The 13,738-nt window shown below is 54.7% G+C and overlaps 1 protein-coding gene across 10 annotated transcripts in view; it reads left to right on the top strand.

Moving 5' to 3' along the window:
• Positions 1-13,123, top strand: part of TNS1 (tensin 1) — a 209,405-nt gene extending 196,282 nt beyond the window's left edge. For all 10 annotated transcript variants that reach the window (XM_047773462.1, XM_047773460.1, XM_047773459.1 and 7 more), the window contains 7 exons: positions 269-361; positions 970-1,047; positions 3,084-3,155; positions 3,400-3,568; positions 4,418-4,486; positions 4,882-4,914; positions 8,299-13,123. In XM_047773462.1, the coding sequence (XP_047629418.1) occupies positions 269-361; positions 970-1,047; positions 3,084-3,155; positions 3,400-3,568; positions 4,418-4,486; positions 4,882-4,914; positions 8,299-8,443 (659 nt within the window). In that variant the 3' untranslated portion in view covers positions 8,444-13,123. The remainder of the gene's footprint in view (positions 1-268; positions 362-969; positions 1,048-3,083; positions 3,156-3,399; positions 3,569-4,417; positions 4,487-4,881; positions 4,915-8,298) is intronic.
• The last annotated feature ends 615 nt before the right edge of the window (positions 13,124-13,738 follow it).

Genomic DNA, 13,738 nt, shown 5'->3' with positions numbered 1-13,738 from the left:
GGTGATGACTGGGGTCAGAGACAGGGAAACAGGATGATTGGGAACTTGTGAGTGAGTTTCCTTGAGGGGTGGGCTAGCAGGGGTGGTCTCTCTGGCCATGGCTCTGGCCACGTTGTTGCTGTGACTGTGGCTCTGGCCATGCTATCGGTGTGACTCTCTCTCCATCGAAGCCCTGCACAATGGAGGAGTTAGGAAGTGGTATTGGGTGAGGGAGGGGGGTGGACTCCATGAGGAGTGACTTGCCCGCATTTCTTCCTCTTCATCCCAGGGGACATGACCCATGAGCTCGTGAGGCATTTCCTGATAGAGACGGGCCCCAGAGGAGTCAAGCTCAAGGGCTGTCCCAACGAGCCAAACTTCGGTGAGCCATCCCCGCCTCTGTCCCCATGGTCTCGGTCTCAGGTCTGTCCCGGGTTCCCCACCTCGGCTTCTGCCCATCCCCCTTGTCACAGACGCAGCAGACAACTGCACAGTGACTCCCTTCCTCCGTACGGTGGCTCCTTCACTCAGCCACGTTTCTTTTGGCATTTGTCCTCCCCTGGGGGAGACGTGTTATCATCATCACTGGAATAACAGCTACAACAGCTACTGCCTGTATGCACCACCTGCTGGGGGAAAGTCCTGGTCGGTGCCTTCTATCACTTCCAGGCTCCCGACAGTCCTGCATGGTGGGTGGCATCGTCCCATTTTACGCATGAGGAGACTGAGGTTCATAGGGGTCAGACTTACACAAGGACACACAGCTGATAAGTGACCGAGTGGGGATTTGACCCTCCCGCCCCCTGCACCCTGTCCTTTGACACGTCTGCTGCAGTTTGCTGAGAGGGGTCCCGGCTGCTAGGGGACTTAGGAGAGAAGCTGGGAGGCACTGTCCCTAAAGGAAAGGTGTGAAGAAACCCGAGGCTAGAGGGAGCCTTCAGGATCTTCTCCCTTGGATCTTGCTAACAAGACCTGCCTCTCTCCCTGCAGGATCCCTGTCCGCCCTGGTTTACCAGCACTCCATCATCCCCTTGGCTCTGCCCTGTAAGCTGGTCATTCCAAACCGAGGTAGGAACCTGAGACTCCTTGCCCTCCAAGCGCTCCCTTGTGTGGGCCTCCATCACGCCTCAGCCCAGCCAGCTGCACCAGAACACGGGCCAGGGTTGCAGGAAAAGGGTCATTTTGCTAATCTGGGAAAACTCAAAACCACTTTCCTCTTAATTTTTTCCAATAAAAAAGAAGGGGAAAGTTCATTTAAAAGCTTCATTTCAGAAACACACATAATTGACTTTCCAGATTGTTCTGGAAAATTCTCTGGAGGCTTTAAGAATGCATCCTCGAATCCTCAGAATTAAGCCTCCCCCCGAGGGAGGCATTGGAAGCCACGGGGAGGACCCTGTCCTGAGGATGAGATGGGCATCAGTGAACAGGGGGAGGGGAAGACAGGTGTAGGTCACCGGGCGTCCAGGTGTGGGAGGGTGGTCTGAGAGGAGAGGAGAGAGCACATGCCAGGAACTCCTAGAGGAAGAGCAGGGAAGGAAAACAGGAAGCCTAAGACATCCCTGGAGTTTCTAGTGTGCCTGGCTGAGAGAGTGTTCCCTGACCAAGGGGCCGAGGAGCTGATGGGAAGAGCAAGCCCTCTCTCGCTTGTAGGAAGTACGGATGGAGCCCAAGAGCCTTGGGACACATAGGGCGAGGCTTTGAGTGAGACACTGGGGCTGGCGAAGGAGAATTTAGTTTCTCTCAGAGAGGTGGCGCAGCCTCGGAGGGCGGCCGATAGACACCCCAGACTCTTCAATAGCACAGGCTTCCATGATGTAGCGCCGGGTACACAGGGCTCGCATGGGGGAGGGGAGTGTGCCTGGCCCTGAACTTGAGGTCTAGGAACTGGGAACTGGGATATCCCTTTTCCCCATGCTTTCTGTTCAATGAGAGTGTGTTCAGGGGAGTTCCCACCATGGCACAATGGGATTGGCAGCGTCTGTGCAGCACCAGGATGAGGGTTTCATCCCTGGCCGGGGCACAGTGGGTCAAAGGATCCAGTGTTGTTGCAGCTGCATGTAGGTTACAACTGTGGCTCAGATCTGACCCCTAGCCCAGGAACTCCATATGCCCCGGGGTGGCAAAAAAAAAAAAAAAAAAGACAGAAGAAAAGTGCAATAAATAAATAGAACTTAAAAAAATAATAGGATATTCAGAAGTGTGTCTGGGATTTACTTTCAGTCTGTCTTGGTGCTCCTGGGATTCTGTTCACACATAAAACCTCCAATATTATTTGACGGTTTCTATGTATCCAGTTCAATTCATTGAATTATTAATGCTATTGACCACCATTATTAGCTTAAAAGCTCAAATACTATTTAAATAGCGCTATTAACCACATGATTTAGACACAAATTAAATTATATTTCTAAGGAATTTATCAGAGTCATTCGACAATTATGAAACTGCTTGATATTTACGTCATATAATCAGTGGTTTTCAAAGTGTGGTCCTCAGACCAGCAGCATCAACACCCCTGGGAACTTGTTAAAAAGCTAATATTCTCAAGCCTCATCTAATCAGAAACTCTGGGGTGGGGCCCAGCAGTCTGTGTTTTAACAAGCCCTGCACCCCAGAAATGCGGGTGCGAGCAATACTCAATTCTTATTAATGTGGAAATTGCAGTTGTGCTGCATGAAGGTCTCATGGGTTGAGGCATTTATTGATCTGCATGAAGACATGTCAGTGAAAACATCCACATCAGTTGCCCCTCGAGGGCTTGCTTGATGCCAACCACTGAGCTAACACTGTACATGCAACATCTCAGGAACCCAGCGAAGAGGGTACTGTTACCATCACCTCTATTTTATAGATACTTGGCAAGTTTCAGGGCGAGTGACTGTACCCCGCTCTGTTGGACTCCAGAGCTCCCAGCTAATGTGCCCAATGCTCAATCACTGGACATGCAAACTAGACCCACGTGCCGACTGCCAAGGCTTGTTATGAGAAGCAGTATCCATTGCAAGAAATATTTGCAGAGCAAGCGGGAGGCCCAGCCAATGTTGTGCTTCTTTCCAGCTCTAGAGTTTTTAGTTACCAGCTGAGTTAAATTTTTGTCTCAGACCCTACAGATGAATCGAAAGATAGCTCGGGCCCTGCCAACTCGACCAGCGACCTGCTGAAGCAAGGGGCAGGTGAGTGGCTATCCCTGTCCAGGCCTTTCGTCCCCTGCCCCCTGTCCCCTCCTGCAGGTGCAGGTTGGATGTCCGTCCCTCCCGCACCCAGATATGTCTGGGCAGACCACATTTCTGTGTGTAGACGCCTTGGCCCAAAGCCGGCCTGAAACTCACCTGCTACCTTCTCCCTGGAGAGAGGACCTGGGCTTGGTCGCCACCCTCTTCAGCCCCCAGAACTCCTCTTTGTGTCGGTTTCTTCCAGCCTGCAATGTGCTCTTCCTCAACTCTGTGGACATGGAGTCACTCACTGGGCCACAGGCCATCTCCAAAGCCACTTCTGAGACACTGGCTGCTGACCCCACGCCAGCTGCCACCATCGTTCACTTCAAAGTGTCTGCCCAGGGAATTACACTGACTGACAACCAGAGAAAGTAAGACTCTTCCGCTTGCTTCCCTGGGTTGGGCTTCCCTTTGCCCCACCCCCGTGACCCATCTATCCAGCCATGTACCCACCCACTCACCAGTTGACTCGTTCCTTGTGCCCCTCTCTCTATCCATCCACCCATCTACATGCTCACCCACCCATCAGCTGATCCATTCATTTCTGCATCCATTCATCCCCCATTTATCCTCCCCACCCATTTCTCCTTTCACTCATTTATGCCTCCTCCTATCTATCCACCCATCAAGCCACTTATCCACCCACCCATCCACTCATACACCCACCCATCTATCCATCCACCCACCCATCTATCCATCCACCTGCTTTCACCAATTGATCCATCCATTCCTATATCCTCCTCTACCCATGTAGCCCATCACTCATTTGTGTCTCACCCATCCATCCATCCATCCACCCACTCATCCAGCCAGCCAGCCAGCCACTCATCCATCCATCCATCTATCCTTCCTTCCTTCTACAAATATGCCCCCGTTGGCTATGCAGCTGTAAATGAAGCTGATAAAAGCACGTGCTTTCCAGAGCACAGCCATTCCTCTCACTCTCTTTCCTCGGCCCCTTTCCTCCTCCAGAGTCCACCCATTCTCATTCTTCAATGCCGGTTTCTTCCTCATTTGGGACCTATTTCTATGACCCATCTCTCTGTCCCTATGCATTGCTTTATGTCCCCAGTGGGAACAGCCCAGGCCATCGTGCTCATAAGGGAGAGGCTGTGTTGACCTATGACAGCCACAGACGGTGGCCTGACCTGCAGGTGGAGGGTGGGGAAGAGCCGTCACTTCAGTGCTCACTCTGCTTGTCTGATGTCTGTGTGTCACAGGCTCTTCTTCCGACGACACTATCCCCTCAACACTGTCACCTTCTGCGACCTGGATCCACAGGACAGAAAGTAAGTCTCTTGCAGACACCTGCCCTCCCCATCACCTCTCCAACATGGAACTCTGTGTATGCGTGTGTGCACACGTGTGTGTGTGTGTGTGCACGCGCGCACACATATGCACCTGTGTGTATGTCCATTCTTAGTTCATTTTGAAGATCTGTCTGTGTCTGTGGGGCTGTGAGTAGCTGTGTTGGCATTTTTTTTGAGTTTTTCCACCACCAATTTGAAGCCCCTTCCAGGGACTCAGATACCAGCTTCTGCCCTCACTGCTGCATGACTCTGACCCTGAATCTGCTTCTCTGCCCTGGCACAGGGGCCCTGCCTCCCCTGGGGGCCTGGCTGTGCCCAGGGCTGGGCTCTGAGGGAGAAGTGATGGCTTAGACTGTGCCCTATTCTCTCCACAGGTGGATGAAGACGGAGGGAGGAGCCCCTGCTAAGTGAGTGTGCCCCTCCCCCGCCCCGCTGACTGCTCTAGGTGCTCCTTGGCTGGGGTGGGGAGGGGGTGGCTGTGGGGGGAGGTGGGTGCAGGAGCAGGTTGGAGTCTGGGACCAGGAGGCAGGCAAAGGACAGCTTTGGAGAAAAACCTGAGCAGGCAGCCAGGTCTTTGGCCTTCTCCAACGTGGAGGCTGAAGGCCCAGCCTCCAGTCTTGTCCCCATCCCTGGCCCAGGACCAGACTGGCAGGGGTCTGAGGAAGGGAACAGAAAGCCAGGAGGCTTATTGGAGGTGACAGCAGTGGGGCAGGGGTGGTTTAAATGATCTGTTTGTCCCCGGCCTGGCTTCCTTGCCTCCTGTTCTTGCTCACTCTGTGGGCTTCTGCGCATGACGTGGCTGGGCCAGGCCTCCTCTTCAGAACTGGGGAGCCGGGGCGGTCTCAATCCCATTCAGCACTTTGCAAGTGCCTCTCAGGGGACTCAGCCCTGGGAGGCTTGAGACCAACCAGGAGGCTGACTCTGCCCCCCGAAGGCCTGATGTTGACACAGTGGGTGAAACAGGACTAACATGCTGCAGTGGTTTTCAAACCATGTTCCGAGGAACCCTTGGGTCCTCAGGTTGCCACTGAGCCATTATAAAAGGAGGAAAAACCCTGCAAGATTTGTAGTCATTTATCAGGATGAACCAGGGTTTTCTCAGGAAAACCCAAACAAAGTATAGGAATAATCTGGGTACTGAAGCTGGCATAAGACTGTCCCTAGGGCCTATAATTCCACGTTTTATGTTAATGGACCCATGCAGACAGCCTCATTTTTTCTCACTGATTGACTTTATCATAGGTAAATGTCCTGCCGCTGAATTGACACGTTTGTAGCCATTGGTAGTGCTGTCACCTTTCTATATCTCTGCTTCATGTAAAATTGGCTTTAGAAAAAGAAAACATGCACTGTTTAAAACATGCTAAAATCACCGCTGAATGAGACATGTCAGGAGGGTGCAGCTCCTGTCTGTGGTGTCCCCAAGCACTGCGCCCCCAGGCAGGGAGAGATTTGGGAAGGTTTGGGAAAGAACCTATATTTAAAAATAGGCTTAGGAGTTCCCATGGCTCAGTGGTAACAAACCTGACTAGTATCCACGAGGGTGCGGGTTTGATCCCTGGCCTCGCTTGGTGGCTTAAGGATCCGGCGTTGCCATGAGTTGTGGTGTAGGTCGAAGATGCAACTTGGATCCCACGTTGCTGTGGCTGTGGTGTAGACTAGCGGCTGTAGCTCTGATTCGACCCCTAGCCTGGGAACCTCGATATGCCATAGGTGTGGCCCTAAAAAAGCAAAAATAAATCAATTTTAAAAAGGTCTTAAGTGATAGGTAAAATGGGAGTGGGGGTAGGGGACAGCTGATTTTGTTTTCATGGGGATAGGGCCGTGGGGCCAACCCGACTGCAAGCTCCCCGAGGGCAGGACTGTGTCTGCTGTGTGGGAGGGGCTGATAAATATTTAATGAAGAGGCGTTCCTGTGGTGGCTCAGTGGGTTAAGACCCTGACTAGTATCCATGAGGATGCGGGTTTGATCCCTGGCCTCGCTCCGTGGGTTGAGGATCTGGCGTTGCCACAAGCTGTGGTGTAGGCCGGCAGCTGCAGCTCCCCTAGCCTGGGAACTTCCCCATAAGCTGTGGGTGCGGCTCTAAAAAGAAAAATAAGATGCAATGAAGAAAGGAAAGGATGGAGGCAGGGAGGAGGAGAGCCAGGAGGAGGCCCAGTGAGGCCACCGTGGTCCAGACCAGTGGAACTGCCCAGGATCAGCACGGTGAACGCTGCCTCTGTGGGAGGAATGCAGGAGACCCGGCCTGGCCCGAGGTCACACAAAGAGTTAGTGGCCCAGCTGAAAGGAAGCCCCCGTGTCCAGTCGTTTCAAAGCTTCCCTCTCTCCTGCCTCAGCCTCCTCCTGGGCTCGCAGGGTCATCAGGGTCTCGGAGTCCCTGTCACCAGCTGTGTTTGAAGGAGTTCATCCTTACTCACTTCTGGGCCCTGCAAGGGGGAGGTGCTTGGGGACAAAAGCAGGCTGGTCCCAGGCATGGGAACCCCTCTTATCCCGGAGCAGCTTCAGGACTTGCCCTGGAAGAGGCCCAGGAGAGCTCAGGGCTGGACCAGGGTGGGGCCAGCGAGATGCCCCAGGGCCCCAGTTTAAGGAGGTGCCTGCTCTCGGGTGCTTGTGGGTGCTCCTTTCTGCCCTTGGATGCTGAGGGTCCACGCCCACATCCACACCCCAAGCAGTGGAGGGACTTGGGCTGCAGTTGAGTTGGTCCTGGGACCCACAGAACTGAAATACAAACATCAAGGGAGGGCAGGCGGCAGTGGGACGGTGTTTGGGCCTGAGAGGTTGGCTGGCCCTCCGTCCTGGCAGAACCAGAGTTGGCTCGCTGTCGTGCTGGCAGTTCAGAGCCACGGTCTCCCTCCACTGCACCGAGGAGCCTGGATAGGGGGTTCTGGGGGTGGTCCCTGCCACTTGGGCAGACTGTAACCCCAGGCCTCTGAGATGCAGGTGGGGAGAGCAAAGCTGTAGGAAGCCCAGTGTGTGTGTGTGTGTGTGTGTACACGTGTGCACCCACGTAGTGGTGAGCCAGACCCAACTTTGCTAATTTTAGCTGTTGTGGTCCAGTCCTGGGAGAGGGGTTTCCATCGGAATCTCCAGCTGTCCCGCTTTCCCCATCCCGCTCTAATTAGCAACGTGCCAGCTGGGAGGGGACCTGAGCTCACATTCTGTTCTCTGTGCTCATATTTTTAACTCTGTTTTGCACACAGAGCCTGCTCGGTCACCGCCGTCCTGGGGTGGGGAGTGGGGGTGGGGGGAACAGGTGTGGGGTCCCCATTCCCCTCCCTCTCTTGAGCCCAGAAGAAATGTGTGTATGTGTGTGTGTGTGTGTGTCAGGGGAGGGTGGCCCCCTGTCCTTTGGTCTGCCTGACCCTCTGTGGTGTCCGAGGAGGCCAAGCTGTTTGACAGGCAGGTGGCATTTTATTCATGTGTTTATGTGCTGTGGGTAAGAACAGTAGGGTGGGGTGGGGCCTGGTCCAACCAGGAGACGCTGGTCTGGGAATGTTCCATTTTATTTTTGGTCTTATCCCCACCTCTCACTGTCCAGTCTTGTCATTGGCCTCCAGCACCTCCTCCCCCTGTCCCCCCAAAGGGCAATTTCTGCTGACTCTGAACAAGTGACGTGGCATCGCCAGGCACTGGTTTTCTTGTCCATGGAGGAGCGAGGATTGTCCCTTGATGCCCCGAGCTCAGGATGGTGGCGAAGATGGGGGAGAGCATGGGCTCAAAGATGAGCTTGCTCACCTGGGGTCCCTCCCACCCCCTCCTCACACCTGCCACCCCTCTTCTGCCCTTGCAGGCTCTTCGGCTTCGTGGCCCGGAAGCAGGGCAGCACCACGGACAACGCCTGCCACCTCTTCGCTGAGCTTGACCCCAACCAGCCGGCCTCTGCCATCGTCAACTTTGTCTCCAAGGTCATGCTGAGTGCCGGCCAGAAGAGATGAACCCCCACCCCTTGCCCGGGGCCAGGGCAATGGGGTGGGGGCCTGTGGGGGAGGGGACCCATGAATCCCGACCATCCTCAAATCCAGAAGGAGGACTTTGGGCCAATTTTGGAGAAGGAGAGAAGAAAGTGTAACATGGGAGAGGGAAGTGAATTGAACGGGGAGGGGGGGAGAGAGAGAGGAAGGAAGGAAAAAATGGAGGAGAATAATTCAGATTCCCCAGGGAGATGGACACTGCGAAACCCCCAGAGCCTCCAGATCTAACCAGGTCCACCTACCTCTCCCTCCCCCCCTCCAAGAGGATGGAGCTCCTCGAGGGACACAGAAGCAACCCCCCTGGGAGAGCCACATTTGCGGAGGGGACAGAGAAGCTCCTTCTCCCTAACCCAACTTCCTGGCAAGGAGAAATCCCATCAAGAGAACCTCTTTCTGGCCACCTCTGGGGTAGATCACCAAACCCAAAAGAGCCGGCATGGGACATCCAGTAGCGGAACCTTTTGCTTTTGAAAGTATCTCACACTCGAGGCACCTAAGGCCCCTTTGCTCTGCCCCTTTGCTCTGCCGCTGATGCACACTTTGTGGGTGTGGGTGTGGTGTGTATATATGGCCACACCTATCTCCTTACCCACTGACTTCTCTTGGCCTCTCAGCTGGAATTAGAAAACAGGTAAACTTGTCTGTGTCCCCTGTGTTTGCACTTGTGCACACTTGTCCAAAGAAGTTAGGGTTGGGGGTGACAGGGCAGCAGGGAGGGGGGATAAGCCCTGTGCCCCAGCAGCACCCAGGATTATGGGTAACGGACTGTCTCTTGGTCCCGGCACCTGCTTTAACAGCTTCGGGTGCCGCCACCCCCTTTTCCTCAATGGAGACCCCAGCGGGCGTGGGGCTGTCATGCTGCAGCGTGACCCCTGACCTGCTTCCACCAGGAGGCAGGAGCATTGGTTGGAGGGGATGAGGACACTTGTCCATAGCTTTGGGGGAGAGATCCCTCAGGAAGGGTTGTTTTTGAGCACTGGGCACCTTCCCCAAGGCAAGTGGCCCAGCCTCGGGCAAGCAGGTGGCTCCTACCAGCTCCCAGCCCTCAGCCCCTTCTTGGGTTTTGTGCCCAGATCAGCCTTCCTCAGACCTGCTTATGTACATGACGCCTTTTTGGGTGCTGGGGATCGAGCCTTCCTGCTCTGCCCTGTCCTGTCCTGTCCTGTCCCGCGGGGTTCTTGTGTTAGGGCTCATCCTGGGAACCTGCTTCCAGAAGCCCTGCTTGGTGAGGCCCAGGGAGACACCCACAGTTCTTGTGCTCCTTCTGCAAGGGTTTGGAGGTCTGACTTTTACAGGGCTTCTGCCCAGGGGAGCTGGGCCGAGCTCGGGGTGGGGTGGGGGCTGCCACCTGTACCCCATGTGGCCTGCCTACCATACCAAAGTCTTGCTCCCTCCCCCTTCTGTCTCAATTTCCTTCCCAGGCCCAGCTGGTGTTGAGCAGAAGGCATATATTTAGGCCAAAGGGTCAAGAGTCCAGCTGAGCAATTGGGAAGCCCCAGAGCCTCACCCGAGGTCTCTAAGCTGGATGGAAAAAGCCACCAGGACTCCATCCTTCAGTAGCTTCTTAAGCCTCTGGGTTCCCTAGAGAGAGGCATTGTACTGATATATAAATATATATAATATATATATGTGAGACATACTGACAGAATCTGTAAGCTAATAAAATATAAGAAAAGGTTAAAAAAAAAAGACTAGGTAAATTGACAGGAAGTATTTATTATTTCCCCATATTGTTTTATTGCCTCCCTGGTGGAAACCAACCCCCATCCTTCTCTCTATGCATAAGCGAAGCCTTTATCCTTGGAGCAATCAGGGGTCTCCTTGCTCTGGCCTTGGCCTTCCCTAGACTCTGTCTGAGGCTCAGCGGGGAGGGGAGGGGGTGCACGTGTTTGAGCCCCTCCACATCCCTTATTTTTGGCAGGCTCGGGCCTGGCTGTCGGTGCCCAGAGATGCAGAGATGAGAGGGGAGCTGCCCGCTGCCCCATGGGGCCCAAGCGGGTGTGTGGGAGCCGGGCGGGGGTGGGGGGGCTGGTGCGACATGGGTGTGCATGGTGGGTGTGGGTGACATGTGCGTCTTGCATTTTTTTCTCTTCCGAGAAGCTGTTACCTGTGCGGTTGTTGTGTTTTAGGGAGTTGGAAAGGAGAGCATCTGAGAAAGGCAGGGACCAGCTGCATTCCCCCCCGCCGCCACTTCCCAAAGGCTGAAACCACGTTCTCAGTGAACCAGGTCCTCCCAAGTGCTCTTCCTTCTGAGGCCTTCAAGCCATGTACCCTGATCTCCCCTCTCTCATGCCCCGTCTAACCCCAGCTCTCCCCAGACAGAAAAAGGATGTTCCCTCCCACTTTCTTTGTAAATATCTTCATCTCCCACTGGACAGCCCGGGGACTCTCTCCTCCTGGTCTGGACGGCCAGGCGGAGCCTCGGACCCTTCGGGCGTCTGGGGTCAGTCTTCGCATTACTTTCCCACCGCCCACCAGCAGCCACCCTCCCCGCACGGCCATCCCGCCGCACTCAGGCCTGAGCTGTGTGTGACCCCAGGAAGGATCAATTTCCTAGAGCTTGGCCTGTCCAGAGGAATGTTGGGGATGGGTACCCCAGGCCCCAGCATGGCCTCACCTGGGGCTCAGACACTGCTTGGGAAGACACTGTAACCCTCCCGTGTCTCACGGATTAAGCCCGTGCGCACACGCGCGCGCGCGCACACACACACATTCACACACATACACACACCACCACAACACTGTAGCATATTCTTGCCAAAGATTTCCTTTAAAAGAAAGCACTTTTAGTCATTTTTGTTATTATCTTGTAAATGTGTACCCTTTTTTCTCCCCTCCCCTTCCCCCATGTTTTGGGCTGTTGTTTATTGTTGAATCTGTTTGTCAGCCAGGAGAGTGCCTTCTAGTCTTGAAAACAGGCTGGGGATGGGAGATTGGAAGAGGGCCTGGGAGTTGCTGGCAGGAAAGAGCCAGAGAGGAGAGAGGCCCCGGCCGGCTTGTGCCGCAGAGAGGCAGACCTCAGGCAGGCTCAGGCCCCAACGCCAGGCCCAGCCTGCCTCTTGCCATGCAGCCAGGCCTCTGAGTGTGGTGTCTGCAGGGAAGGCAGTGACATCGGCAGGGAGAGAGGACCAGCAGGGTCCATGTGGCCCTTCCCGGCTGGAGCCAGAGGGGAGGGGAAGGCATGGGAATGACGGAGACGTGACCTGGAGGGGAGATGAGGAGGAGGGGAGCTGGATGAGCAAGCTCCGTTGGGAGTGGACCTCCCTGGCCCCACAGTATCCTGGCTCCCTCATTCAGCCGTCCAGCCAGGTGATCTGGGGACAGGTGATTGTCCCAGGTTGGGGAAAGGCCCTTTGATCCTGAAGCTCATTGGAGCTTCTCCTGTAGCAGCTCCAAATACTTGAGGACTACAAGGGTCCCTCTCCCCTGGCAGGGTTTTGGGGGATCCCTGGGTGTATCAGAGACAGGCAGGATGGGGATGGTGTCTGGTGGCTGAGTGACTATAAGAGGGAGCCTTTGTAAAGGCTCTCAGGAGGGAGGGAGAGGAACTGGGCATTCTTCTGTCCCACCTGGATGGGCCGGGCAGAGGCTGGGGCTGTGGATGCATCTGTCACCAAAACAGCATCTGTGCCCCACTTTCTCCTCCCCACTGAGGTTCATCCACCACCCCTGTCTCCTGCGTCTTCTCCCCTTCTTTGGTTTTTCCCAGCTTCAGGATCGGGATGATCAAGGGGCAGGGGTGGGGGGGTGGGTCAGTGCCCTTTCTAAGGGCTGCTCCAGTCCCAACATCTCCCATCCTCGGGATCCTTGGAGGGGCTGGGGGCAGTCCTGGGGCCACACTTCACCCAGGCCCAGGCCCCGAAATCTTGAGACTGGAGTCCCCCTGCCAGTGGTAACACAGGATGTGTGCGTGCGCGTGTGCAAGTGTGGGTGTATGTGTGTGCGTATTTGGCTCGTCTCTTTAGGGAATTTGGGAGTTGGGTCAGAGGTGGTGGGTGATGGATGTCAAGTTCACTAGCACCCAGTAGAGAAAGGAATCCGGAGGCGAGGCCTCTAGGGCCCCGGTTGGGGGGGAATCTCAGCGCTGGCGATGGATGGCAGGGATGGACCACACCAGGTGGCGCTCCTCTGTCCTCAGATGTCCCAAAGGTTGGAGGACCTCTCTGTTCACTTCCCACACCGGGGCTCTTCGCAGTGGCGAGCTGACCGGAGCAGGCTAGGCCACTTTTGTTTCTAATCAGTGTGCAAGGGTTTGAGGCTCTCCTGTGTGTCCACACGTGCGAGAGAGCCCATCTGTGCACGCGTGCTGTTGCCCCACTTCTCTCCTCTCCCACATGTCCTTCAAAACAGATGTAAGAAATTCCTTCCCCCTCCCTCCCCCCGCCTCCCAGGCCCTCGGCAGGAGAAACAGAATAACCTAGCATCCTCCCCAACCTCTGGCTGTGTATTTATACAGATGGAAATATACTTTCTATTTTGTTATCATCGTGCCTAGAACTCTGCCACCTTGTATAAACCCTAATGTATGCTACTTACTGGATATGAATGTATTGTACACTGAGGCTGTCCCGCTCCTGTACAGCTGCTTCGTTTCTTTGCGATCCATCATATGGCTTTATACATGATAAAGTGAAAGAAAAATCAGTGCCATTATGTAGCTGTGTTGTTTGGAAAGGGGGACTGTCAGCTCTCCAGTGGGCGGAAGGGGCCTCGGCCAGGCTCTGGGTGCGTGGTGGGCTTCCCCAAATCCTCCCAGCCGCTTCCCTACCTACCATTCAGGTCGTGGGTCTGCTTACGATGAGTTTTTCATCTGGATTCTTTTAGCTAGAAAAGAAACTCAACTCAACATGGTTTAATGGGGTGGGGGGAGGAGAAAAAGGAATCGAGTGGGACATGTGACCAAGAAGTCCAAGCACAGCTGGATCCAAGGGCTCAAATGGCAGAATCAGGAATTTGGCTCCATTACCTGGTTCTGAGTTGGCTGAGTTCTCAGGCAGACTCTCTCCCAGTGGCGGTACCACCGGATGCTCCAGAATATGGCCCCTCGAGGCCTCAGGCTCTCTTCCTACCACTAAAAAGCTCCTTTTTTTTTTTTCTCCCCAGTGTTGTCAACAAAGACCTGGGACAAATGCTCATGGGCTCTGATAGACCCTGCTTGGGTCCTGTGACTAATTCGGAACCAAGGGTTCCATCTAGATCTGGGTCACGTGATGGCTTCTGGAGCCTTCTGAACCACGGAGATGGAGAATGGGGTGGTAG

The sequence above is a fragment of the Phacochoerus africanus genome, chromosome 3 (assembly GCF_016906955.1).
Source record: "Phacochoerus africanus isolate WHEZ1 chromosome 3, ROS_Pafr_v1, whole genome shotgun sequence".
In the NCBI taxonomy this organism is placed as follows: Eukaryota; Metazoa; Chordata; class Mammalia; order Artiodactyla; family Suidae; genus Phacochoerus; species Phacochoerus africanus.
The sequence above is the reverse complement of the archived record's forward strand: the minus strand, read 5'-3'. Positions and strand labels throughout refer to the sequence as shown.